The 13,294-nt window shown below is 37.0% G+C and overlaps 1 protein-coding gene across 1 annotated transcript; it reads right to left on the reverse strand.

The window, feature by feature from the left end:
* Nucleotides 1-1,322: 1,322 nt before the first annotated feature.
* Nucleotides 1,323-11,573, reverse strand: LOC111402363 (protein CELLULOSE SYNTHASE INTERACTIVE 3-like). Its single transcript, XM_023030601.1, has 8 exons — nucleotides 11,501-11,573; nucleotides 10,946-11,100; nucleotides 10,551-10,634; nucleotides 7,140-10,134; nucleotides 4,312-6,856; nucleotides 3,267-3,721; nucleotides 2,666-2,782; nucleotides 1,323-1,922 (listed from the first exon to the last, which is right to left on the reverse strand). The coding sequence occupies exons 3-8, from the start codon at nucleotides 10,613-10,615 to the stop codon at nucleotides 1,761-1,763; spliced, it is 6,339 nt and encodes a 2,112-aa protein (XP_022886369.1). The 5' UTR covers nucleotides 10,616-10,634; nucleotides 10,946-11,100; nucleotides 11,501-11,573; the 3' UTR covers nucleotides 1,323-1,760.
* Between the last annotated feature and the right edge of the window lie 1,721 nt (nucleotides 11,574-13,294).

The following is a 13,294-nucleotide window of genomic DNA, read 5'->3' on the forward strand; positions in this document are numbered from 1 at the left end:
AGGAAAAAGTAGCACTAAAAACTGGATTTCGGACAAAACGAATTTTTCTATTTGCAGCCTATTCTATTTATATCTCAGCCATGTGTTGGCAAGCAATATAAGAAAAACAGCATCCACCTTTTGCATTTTAGAGTGACTACTTTTCCAAAATTGTTCCTAGCCACCGTAGACTTTTTTACCTGGTGAACTTTTGATCCTTCTATATTTTACAGCTCAGGCAGCAAAAATTTTGGTAGATATTATGAGATATTCAATACAATGAATTGGAAATGACAACAAATAGTTTCCGTCACGTACCTCTCCTATAATCCTATTCAATCCAACATATCGAACATGCTTTCGTTGTTCTTCCACACCCTTGAGAGAAGGAAAGAATAACCTTGAAAACAGGATTTTGAACAAATGAATTCTTGTTGTTTCGGCCTATTGGATCAAGCCATTTTAGGAGCAGTTCTTCATATATGGAATCAATTGGAAGGCATTTGCTCCCTGTTTGATGTGGTACATTTTCCATAGAATTTTTTTTTTTTTTTGTTTTCCACCTTTCGGTAGTGTTTGGTGTGTAAAATTTTCTATCCATTTTCCACCCCCACGTTATGCACTTTCCATCAATTGGTGGAAAATCAAGTTCTCAACCCTTTTTTTAATAATAATAATAATTTTTTTTTTGGTGCAATGAAAACAAATTTCATTCACAATTGTAAAAAAATCTATCCATTTAATTGGCAATCTTCATGAAATACAAAGTCAAACGAACACCAAAATATTCAAAATTTCAACATTTTTCAGGTGAAATATTATACCAATCAAACACATTTACTTGACAACTCCCAATAAAACAAGTTATAGGCAATTTAATTACCTGAAATTCGTTTTCTTTCCACCCAAATTCCATTTTTGCAATTAAACGAGCCCTTAGTCCCCATTTGTGGGAATGAAAAGAAGTGGAATAGTGTTTTTCTTTTAAAAGTGAATGGTTGAAAAAGAAAGAAATTTTTTTGATTTACGTGTAATATTATTTTATGAAAGATTGTGTGATTGAAAATATGAGAGATAAAAATAAAATGAAAATTAATGGGGGCCAAACGAAGGCTTAATCTTGTTCAGTGCATCGTACCAGACATGCCTTCAATGTTCTCCTACGTCCTTAAGAGAAGGATAACCAAGAAAATAGAGTCAGAGAAATAAAATTCTTTTATTTGCTGCCTATTTGATTTGAACGTTGCCGTGCTGTTTGAACCTGCGTAGAATAGACACAGCAAGGGGTGGGAGGGGGATTTTTTGGACATTTTTTTATCACTACATGGGTCCCACATGTGAGATTTCTGAAAAAAATCTGCGAAACATTTTCTATACAAACAACATTTTTGATTTGATTTACATGCAAGCCATATGTTGGCATGACCATTATTTAAGAACAACCGCATTCCCTTTTGCATCTTAGAGAGGAGCACTTATTCAAATATGTTAGTAGCCACTACCGACTTTACGGTACAAGAATTTCTATTTAAAAAACCTTAATAACTCTACCTACCATGGGAATCATTTTCTCCCACGATCCACTATTTTTTTTAATCATTTCTACATTTTTACAATTATGCCGGCATAATTTTTGGTAACTACGAAAGTGACGATTTCTAGCAGATACTCACATTGAGATAAGATAACCAACCTCTTGCATTGCACATTAGTTCAAGCATATTGTTGTTGAAGAAGAAGACAATGTCCTTGACATGCGGGAAACTGATCTTCCACTTCTTTCACACACTTTCACTAGATGTCCTATTCGACCAGGTTATCTCGACTTCAAGTGTTCGAGAAGAGCCATCATTGTCGCTATTGTGGCTAAGGCTGAAAATATCGCTGTAATTTCCTTCATTTATAATTTTGTCCATTGGAATTGCGACTCTCCCAAGAGTAGCCTGAAAAAAAAGGGGCAATCTGCATAGTCAAAAACTAAGAGAACATATGAATAATAGCGTCAACTCTGTTATGAGTGTTGGAAAATAAGTTATCAAACTTTCAATAGAATCTTAAAAATTCAATTTTCATTTTTTAATTTTAAGATTTCAGTTTTAGTTTTCTTTTAATTTTTCAGTTTTTGTCTTAATTTTAGATTCAATACAAAAGATTAAAACTCATTATTATATTTGTAACCTATGTTGAATTTTATTAATAAGATGGTTGACTTTTCTACTATAAAAAAGGGTGGATTTCACATTCTTTGACGCACAACAAATCAAATACAAAAGATACTCTCTACTCTCTAATCATTTTATACTATATTTCTATAGTTTGTCGCAATTGGATGTGAGGCTTGTTTTTTATCTCCCTATGATTGTGCCCATAGAAGGAGAGTTATTTTGGAATCGCTTAGTGTCGATAGGACTCGCACGAAAGGGAGGCAACACGACTTTAGGACAATATCCTCGACGTAACTCTCAATGCTTGCTTTTCTAACCCTTTTCTTATTTTATATTATTTTTGAATTATATTTATGTATTTAATTGATTATTCTAATTGATAAATTTTTACACACAACTAATTTTCCCAACAATAAGTTCATTACCAAACCACGGTAAGTTCTATGTCCAAGTATTCAAGTATGATCACAAGCAAGTATCAAAACATTAAAATGAATGTAATATAGCAGAATAACATTTACCTTCTTGAATGTATTTTTGCTTTTACATGATATATTTAAATTTTGCCCCTTTGGTGGTACATCGAACGCCCATTTGAATCCTTCATTCCATTCTGGAGAGTTAGTATGGTACACAACCTGATAAGAGATATATAATGAGGATTATGAGCAGATGAATTCCGATGGCACGGCTAGGTTTAATTCATTTTATCTCATATTAATAGTTGCCAGATGAAATCAGGAAGGTAAATGTCCTAAGAACTCTTAGCAGTAGTTCTTGGCTCTTAAGACTTACCGTCCCAAAAGAAACGATCTATAACAGAAAAGTAAATGTAAACTACCAAGGGGGGATATACTATTATTGAGCATTCAATCCACTTCTTGCATAACATAACGATTGCCGCAGAACGTAGAGCATGTTTGGCTAAGCTTGAAAGAAATAAAGGTTATTTTGTTTTCAAACATGTTTGTATAAGCTACTTTTACGTATTGTCAAAGACCCAAAAAAATTTATTTTTTTTAAAACATATTAACTTAATATTATGTCAGCTTTTTAAGCTTACTAAAACGTGATCTACGTTAATAAGTTAACCATCACATTGATAAAATGACAATTCGTTACCGTAGTTTGCTTGGCAGAACCATTGGATATTGTCAATCGACAAAAAGGATTCGTGCCTCCCATTACGCGCTTCAGATTATTGGCACGCTTAACCATGACTGTCAAACAACCAGGTAAACAACGCAACAGGCTCTCAGCTCGATCTTGAAAACTTGCTGGGCAAGTTTTTGAAAGAAGTTGCAGAGTCGGAATGGCTTCGGCCACTATCATTGCTTGGGATTTCGACACACCAGTCAGAACAGCCGGCCAAGATTGTTTCAACAAGCATAAAATGGTCAGTACAGAATCCTGGACGGTCTCACTGCCAGATTTAAGCGCTGCTATTAAATGTGGAATGCACAGTGTTGCTGCTTCCGATGAGTGGAGCTTCTGAAAATTGACAAATATAACTTGCATCGTTCTCAAAATCTCTTCGTTAACAGTGGCTGTTGACAACAATTCTCTCTCTAGAGCAGCTGCATATTAACATTTTAAGAAGATCTTTAGAGTAAACTTTTTAAATGCACCATAATCATGAAGAAATTAGAAGATTTACCAATACTCTGAAAGCAGAAGGCACCAAATATGATTTATAATCCCTCGAAAATGTAAAATTACGTTTTGAGTAATGGAAAGGCTTGAGCTTGAATTCTGCAAATTATACAAGGGCCAACTGAACTTGAAGAGTCATGGGACAAGTGCAGACACATCTATGAAAAATTGAGAATATTTCAAGATGGGGTAGATAGTTTACTTGGTTATTCAAGACATTAAGGCATACTCAATCTAGTTTCGAAAATGTATAATTGTACTTTGAGATAGGCTCGAGCTTGCATTTTACAAATTAGAGGACAGACAATCTGAATTGGAAGATTCATGAGACAATGGACAAATGTGTTCATAAAAAATAGAGAACTATCCAAGATGGGCTAGATGTTTCCAACAATGTTATTCAAATCCATTGATAATAAGAGGCATATTAATTAAAAATTTGTGCTTTTACGGGAGTCAGAGTTGGGAAATAAACACCAAGAACCAAAGGAGAAAAAATATTTGAAATACTTGCCTGTCAAAGAACTGATGAGCTCATTGGATACATGCTCTTGAAGTGCGTGACTAGAAAATATATATTTGACGAGCAATGCCGCCTGTCCCGCAGTATCTGAATTAGGGGACAGTAGCAGTTCTTGAATAACCACTGCACCACCTGCTTCAGCAACAAATCTCCTATTGGTTCTGCTGTGCATGACAAAGTTTTGCAATGCACAAACTGCAACCATTTTCATTTGTTCTGTCGTCTTATCTTCAAGCAGGCTTATTAGCGCTCGGCAAGCAGAAACAGAATCATTCGATCTTGCAAGCCCTTCATGATGAGAGAGGCCGCCAAGAGAAAGAGCTGCAAAAAGCTTACCAGTTTGCGATGTGGTTTCTGGGTCAAGCAAATACTGAGCTAGAGGTGCAATTGCCTTTTTAGAAACCTTCATTTTTTGTACACGTGTATTATTACATAAAATTTCCAGTAGTCTCCCTGCTGCTTCTTCACTTTGGTGAGATCTTAGTAAATCTAATAGTGCATCAATGGCACCAGCTTCAGCCATCAATTCGGCACTTGAAGCATCACTTTTTTCTTGAACAATCAGTGCATTTAGTGCAAGTGTGAAGGTCCCCTCAGAAGTTGAATGCAAGATCCTTACAAGAACCTCAATGGGAACTTTGAAATAGTAATCAGCATTAAATTGTAGGACATTACAGAGGACTACTGCAGCCAATTCCCATAAAGCATCTGATGGTCGAGGATTGTCTTGCAAGATAACCCTTGAAAGCTCAAGAATACCACCAGCATCAGCAACTGCCTCTGGCCAGCTTAAGGAGATATTTTCCAATGCCTTTACTGCAGTTTCTTGTAAATTCAAGATGCCAATTCCGGCAAGCTGAACAAGAGGGATAGTTGCGTTCATTGTTTTTATATCCTGCTTAAAATCTTCTTGTTCGAGCAGGTGAGACAGCAAATCTGTACTAAGCTGCTGGATGTCTTGTGAAGGGGATTCAAGAAATGGAATTAAATACTCGACGACTTGTGTAGGTGTAAGTTCCAAAGTAGCAAGGTTTTGTGGTTTCTCCAAAATGTTAACGAGTGCTTGTAGGGCACTATGCTGTCCCCACTGATCAAAATCTGTCTGAAGTAGAACCGTAAAGAGAGGTTCCACAATCTTTACAGCAGCAGAGCTTATTGAAATTGCACTACTATTTGTCAGGATGCGGAAGAGTTCTGCTATTGTGGAGAACAATGAATATGGAGCAGTCAGGAGTAGCTCAAGACAAGAATCTATGACGCCTGCATTGACCATATCCAACTTGCGAGAAGTTCGGTCTCTCCCGAATTTAATAAGGCAAGATATGCTTGCTTCAATAAGCCGAAAATTTGATCCAGAAACGAGGCTAACAAGAAGACCAACAACATCATGAGCTGATGCAAGGTCTACATGTTCTCTGTCATCCAATAATCTCTCAAAAGCAGTAAGACCAGATTCCACTGCCGACTCTTGATTGGACTGAATCAACAATAGAAGGTGTTCTATACATTCAGAGGCAATTGGCATCCCCCTGACTCTTGGATTATCAAAAAGCACAGAGCATAGTACTGCAGCGTCACTCTTCAATTTCAAAGAAGCAGAAGATGATAGAAGTCTAAGTAAACTCTCGAGAGGATTGCCTTCCACCTCAGCCAGCAGAGCTTCGTTTGCTTCATTTTCTGAAGTCAGCTTAATCAAAGCACTAATGGCGACCTGCTGTTCATGCTCCAAAGCAGAATTAAGCATATCAACCAAAGGCTGAATTGCCTGCATAGATGCTTCAGAATCCCTGATGCTCTCGGCATCAAAAAGTTCATCTAAGGCCAAAGCTGCACTTAATCTTGCGCTTCTTGATCCCAAGTGAAGAACAGCAATGAGTTGATTCATGCAGCTAACTGCAGCTTCATATAGAAGAAGATCTGAATTTCCAAACAATATTCTCAACAGTTCGCATATAGTTGCTTCAGTTGAGTCTTTTGGACTCAAAGACAAGTATTTGCTTAGAGCATCCAGTGCTCCAGCTTCAGCAATGAGTAATTTATTAGTATCACCAACATTTGCAATTTGAATCAAGATTTGGACAGCAAATGGTGGGGCTCCTGGTCTCTCTGGAATTGGCCTCAACAAATTGACGAGCAAAGGTATTGTCTCGTGAGCTATGGAATTAAGTCTAGCATCTTCAGTTTGAAAAAGGCATTCCAGAACTACTTGACCCGGGTTTTTTACTAAAGAAAATTCTTCTGATATGTCAATAAGGTTTTGCATATCTGATTCTACATTTCCACTTAGTGTTATTAAACCAGAAACTGCATCCAAGTTTGCAATAGCAAGATTTGTTCCCTTGTCTCCATGGCTAACAATACTAGCGATTGCCTGGGCAGCAAAGAATTTATTGATCATTTCGTCAGACTTCAGCAGGAGAGAAAGTGTGGGTATAAAGTTCATGGCTGTAGGAGAGCAGACAATACTGGCATCCTGGAATAATATAGCCACGAGAAGAGCACTAATCCATGTGCTCTCTGTATCCTCATAATCTACCTGTAGAAATGTATTTTCTTTCAGCAACAAAATGTAATGGTAGCAAAGAATGAAGATGCTCACAAAAAAGTAAATTATTTCTAGTTCCTAGAGAGGCCGCTCCGTTTACATGTCTTGAAATATTATAATAAAGAAGCTCATTTACTTATCAATAAAGTAAAAGAAAAACAGAGACAAAATCAATATACATTTGTTAGATAGTTACTTGAAAAAACAGCCAGAGAAAATTAAAAGGAAACATAAAGAAGTAAAACGGTAGCAGCCAACAAGTTGTATGCCTGACCTGGTCGTTCGAAGTATGTTTTGCAAGATTGTCTGAAAGAACTTCCAGAACCTCAGCTTCCATTACGATGAATTTGCTCTTTGAATGAAATGCAGAAATTATTGACAGCAACCACATGGCAACAGTACTTCCCAAGACAGTTACTGGATCCTGAACTTTAATACCTCTAGGAGTTTTGACTTCAATTTGAAGAGAAGAACAAGTAGAATTTTGTTTTGTCATGTCTACTAATGCACGTATAAGAGGTTCCAAGGATCCAGAGGCCTTGAGTGCATCCATTGACTGAATTTTATGGTCTTTGGCGGCGCATATTATCAATGTTGTTCCTCCAACTTTTACTTCTCCACTGCTAGAATTCATAATTCTATTAGCCAATGCAGCAATAGATCTTGAGTATGAGATCAAAAGATCAGCTAGAACTCGTGGTTGAACCCCACAAAGCCTACACAAAATTTCTATTGCTTTATCTTGCACCAAGGGAGGTCCGTCACATAGGCACTGCACCAGAGGCTCTAAACTAGACGGGACTTCAGCAAGAATAGAGCATAGTTGGTATGTGGAGTTTATTCCATAATTCATCCGAGAGAATAGTGCAACAATTTCTAAAGTATGAGCAACATCATTTCCATCCATATCCATTGCATTTAAGGAATCGAGAATAGCAAGAACTGCAAATTGACACTGAGCACTTCCCGAAAATATATTGCCTGCTGGGAAATGCTTCAAGAGTTGGTGAAGAGCACGGGATGCACTCTTCTTACCTTGCAGAGATCCTTTTCCCAGAATTCTTGTTATTGCTGAAACAATATCTTCCCCCAATGCATCTGAAGCTATTTGTGGATCCAACAGCATATTAGCCAAGGCAGCCATAGCTACCTCTGCCGAATCGATGGATGATGTCTTGGCCAACTTAATTAACTGTTTGTAATCACCTTCTGCATAAGAAATTTTATTTTTCGACTTAGACTTGGTAGGACGAGCAGCAATAACTTGAGTTTTGCCAGTTAAAAGTTCTATACATGGATTGACAACTTCATCAGTCGCCAGGCTATCACAGATATCATGGCGTTTACTGAATAGATCAGCTAAGATAGAAGCTGCATGCTCTTGAGTCTTCTTGTTCGAGGAATTGAGAACCTGGACGAGAGACCTTAGCCCCTTATTAGCAGCAGCTCCCTTATGCACTAGATCACTATCTGATGCGATTGAAAGTACATGACCCAGAACTTTAATTATGTGGGCCTTGGATCTTGGAATGTCTCCCAAGAGCAAAGCTAGTAATTGATTGATGGTCGCTGAATCAGCCTTTCGGATGAGCTTTATCAGAGCCTTAACTGAGGCTTCCTGTCCCTTTGGTCCACCATCTTTTAGAATCCCCAAAAATGCTGAGATGGCTCCAGCACTTTCAACACAGGCACGAATATCTTCACTGTGACAGCACAAATTCCATAGCATAACTGCCGCATCTTCCTTCGCCTTCTGTGATCCCGCTTCTAATATTTGGACAAGTGGCGGGATTCCACCAGCTGCAGTAATTGCCCACTTGCTATCATCATTTTGTTCAGTTAGAATTGCAAGCATTTCAACTGCATACTGTTGATGTTTTTGATCGCATAACCCCAATGATGAGATAAGTAATTGAATTCCTTCTCTCTTTCCTATGGCTTCCCAAACACCTAATGATTCAGTGCATAAGCGTATAAGAGCAAGTATCAAATATTCTTGCGCATCACCTGCAGCCATTGTTACAAGCCCAACAAGCACCCTCTTAGATTCCGATTGACCAACTGTAACTGATAGGTGGGCATTGCCATAGAGGTTCCCCAAAGCCTTAAACAGACACTCCTGAAACAGCTTATTATCCCTAGGTTTTAGAAGCATCGCCAGAATGCTTTCAATTTTTGTTGAGTCAAATGGTTCCTCGTCAGCACTCTGCTCAAAGACCATTAGGCAATAAGACAGGGCTAGGATAATATCAGGAACTGGAGCAGCTAACCTTGGGGACTGAGAAAGCTCCCCGAGATGGAGAATTAATGCAGACATCCCACCGTATATATTTGCTAATGCTCGTGTTGCATGCTGCTGAAGAGCCAGTCCTACCTCTCCCTGCATACCTTCCTTGGAAGGAGCAATCACAGCTCGTATAAGCACCAGGACGCCCCCTGCATCAACAACGGCTTTCTTAGCATCGGTTGATTTAAAAGAAAGCGCCTCCAAGGCTTCAGCAGCGCTTGCTAGAACAGAAACATCCTTTTCTTGATCCAATAGTCCGAGCAAAGCTTTGATTGCCCCAGAATCAATTATTTTTGGAATACCATCAGGGAAAGCCAACATAAGACGGGCTAAGAGAGCTGCAGCATTGGATTTAGTAGCAACATTTTCAGAAGAAAGAAGGCGAACAATGATATCTACTCCACCATCATCGAGAGTTGCTTGCCAATACCCATCTTTGTCTCCACAAAGATTTCTCAATGCCCCAGTGACAAACCCTTCTACCACTTTGTCCGTCTTGTTTTCCTGATCTAACTGTCTCCATAAGGCCGGAACCACACCTTCTGTAACAAATATTTTTGTGCCCACATTATCATCCGAAAGTCCACTGGACGACACTTGGACTAATGCTTCTGCAGCAGCCTTCCTAGCTTCAGTTGATTCCGACTTCAAAAGTGAGAGTAAAGGTGGGATACATCCACCTAGAAGCACCTTCACTCGCAAATCTTCATCTTTACACAAGACGCTCAACGTAGCAGCAACATTTATCTTTGCCATAGGAGTTCCACTCCTAAGAATGGATATGAACAATGGAATTGCTTGACCATGCGAACCAATAAGCTCCCGAGCTTCCTTTCTTGCTTTAGCAATACCTAGCAAACGTGCCGTGAGAAGTTCTTTCTCTGGTGGTGAAGACTTCTTGGCATGTAGTTGCTCAATGAATTGAGCAACCCTTGTCTTCATTCTCTCTGAATCATCAATCTCTGCAGTTCCATTTGATTCTCTAGAAGGGAAAAAAAAAATAAAAATTATACACATTTTTCAGGAAACCATAATAATAAAAGTCAAATTAAGGCCCCGTTTGGTACCCATTTTAATAAAAATGAGAATGAAAAATATAGTTGTTATAGGCCCCACACAAGAGATAAAAAGTCAAATTTTGTGGTTTGATCTGATGGATAACGGTCATATTTTTCATTTTTGTGGCTAAAGAATGGTAATCAAAAGGGGGCTAAGTAATATGAGCTGTTTATACAGATTGTAAAATTTCAAGGAAGCATCACATATTATCCCGGTTAATCCTTGCAACTTATATTTCAAGTGCATCATCCGCACACCATAATTTCTTTCCGGTAAAAAGCAGTACCTTGAACGAACTAGTAGGCATTAACTAATGAGTTATTGTGTTATAACACTTACTCATTTTTCCCAGAGAATGAAGAAGCTTTATTGTTCCTTGATTCAGAGGAAGATGACTTCGACATTAAAACAGTATTCTTGAACCTGCTATAGATTAACACCAGTTAACTTTTACTACTCTTTACGGGTAGGGGGGAAAAAACAACCACGCTGTAAGTAAACCATAGTAACCTAAATGGAATAAATTTGCATCTTATTCTAACTCACAACTGGGGAAACGCACTCATCCAGGAAAGCATATATAGAAATCACAAACACCAGTTTACAGGTTGCCTAATCAAAATACGTGTTACCTATGTCATAATTTATAAACGAAAGATCGCATTTCACAAACAACATTTCCATGTATAGGAAAAATAAAGTAAAAAATAAATAAATTGTTCACAATACTGTACCTCAGCCCGTAAAATCGGAGAATGCTGCCAGATTTCCCTCCTAGAACTCTCTCAGATGCGATTTTTCTCACCTCAAATGTTTCACCCTTACTTTAACGTACACATACGCATATGTTTATCTAAACACAAATAGTGTACGACAATTTTCCGCCGACCTGCATATCCATAAACACCCCAAAAACTCAAATCGATTCAATTCCAGATCAATTGTTCAAATGCACGTAAGCTAATAAAATGTATATCCATATAAACCATGCATATGTTCAAATATAATACGACTACACATATCATGCATATGTGGGTAAATACTGTATATACATGTGTGTTTGTATGCAATTTAATATCTCATATATTAATGCATCACATTCTGTAAATTTGGGAATAAATATCAATATGATGATAATAGAAATTAATAAATTAAGTGTTGACATGGTTAAATAAAGAAAAAACAGGAAATTAACCTGGAAAACATACAGTTTGATATATAAATTAAACATTAACGTTGTTTAAGTAAACAGAAAATTAACATTGAATATTCACCGTTACAAAACTCACATGAAATTGTCAATGGAGTAGAAGCGGAGGTCTAGAGAGAGAATCGATCTATAGAGAGAATGGGAGAGTTATTTCTTCTTTTGTTTTTCCTTTCCTACAGTTGGTTCGTTTTCTTTTATACAATTTTGTATTTTCGGCCGAGAAAATAGATAAATTTGTTGGAATTTGGTTGATGACCAATTTGCATATGAATGAGAAATTCGATCTTATTTGACAGAAATTAAAATTTGGGCTGTGTCTCTTTACCCACCACCTTTGAACTCCTATATATAGGATCATTTGGATATTTATTTTGATCCTACATAAATTATTCTTTCATGACATGTTGCATAAAAACTTTATAGAACTGATTCCATTTTACATCAAAATCATGGTTATGGTAGAGAGGGAATTTGGTTCTAGTTCGTTGGTCGAAATCATTTGGAGTACTCCTATGGTTTGACGTGGTCGTTGTATCTTGGTAGATGATTGTCGGAAAACCGTTAGCACCAATGCGTGACAAATTCATCTTAAGGACAAAGTGTCCAACACTTGTTTTGGCCAAAAATTCATCACTTGCATTCTCTTGTTTCATTTTCTGATTTCTTTTATTATACTTTGATTTCAGAAATTGATTAACATTGCTTACATGTTTATGTTGCGAGGTCGATCCAAAGAATGATTTGCTTTCGTTCAAGAATCGAAAGGGATGAATCCATATTGATACGTATAGACCGGTAAATTATTGTTTTGCTTCTCAAATCCATTTCGAAAAGTTGAAATTACGTTTCGATTTTACGCAAAAAAACGACATGATTTTTGTGAATATAATATGCACAACTATCGATAAAATTTTTTAACAATCTTAAGATGAATTCCGGTGCTTGTTGTGCATTTTATATTCTATGTAGAATTTGCCAAACCTATTGCCCAATTGAGGAAACATGTTTATTTATATGTTCAAATTGGGTTATGTCCAAAATTGATTATTCTGCATTCCATTGCCAAGTTAAAGTCTTTGCATGAGTATGAAAAAACGTGCCTATTTAAAGAATCGGAACAATGGAAACATTTGTAGTAATTATACTAGAAGTGGGTTTTACATTCTCTGTGAATTCGGAATATTCCCAAACGTTCCAATTTTAAAAGTTAGTAATTTTGTTGGCAACTTTTAATAATGATGGTATATAATTTTATTTGCCAAAAGCATGTATCTTTCAAATTGTCACTATAGTCAAAGAATGATGGTTAATGAATAAAATTTAGTCACCGGTTAATATGTCTTTTGGCAGTTTCATTTGCCAATTTCTTCTACTGGCACCTTTTAATAAATTGATTGTAATATGATGAAGTTAGACAAATGCATGTGACTTTCATTTTAGATGCAAAAGTTATGGCTGTGATTTAAATGGCGTATTTTCCGACCGTTGCGTGCATATGGAAAGTTGGTAAATTCATTTACTTTTCCAAATAAATGAAAACTGGTTGGCATCCTACGGGTTGTCGGTTTTTCTAAGAATGAATGTCATTAGAGAATTGTATTAATATGTAAGTTACTGTAATTGGACGGTCTAATGGTGGCCAACATATATTAAATGCATGGCTGCCAATGTCTTCATGTACTTAGTCAAAACTTGAAGTTGATTAATTCTTGGAAAAGTGCGTGCGGTTCAGAGAATATCTTAATGGCCATTTAGGTGTATACCATGTATTCATGGTTAAAATGGAAAGTCAAATTACCACATGTATATGCCTTGAAAATATAAATTATTTCTCATTTGCCGAACCATCATGTTTGCAGTGGCATATATTGGG

The sequence above is a fragment of the Olea europaea genome, chromosome 10 (genome assembly GCF_002742605.1).
Source record: "Olea europaea var. sylvestris chromosome 10, O_europaea_v1, whole genome shotgun sequence".
Classification (NCBI taxonomy): domain Eukaryota; kingdom Viridiplantae; phylum Streptophyta; class Magnoliopsida; order Lamiales; family Oleaceae; genus Olea; species Olea europaea.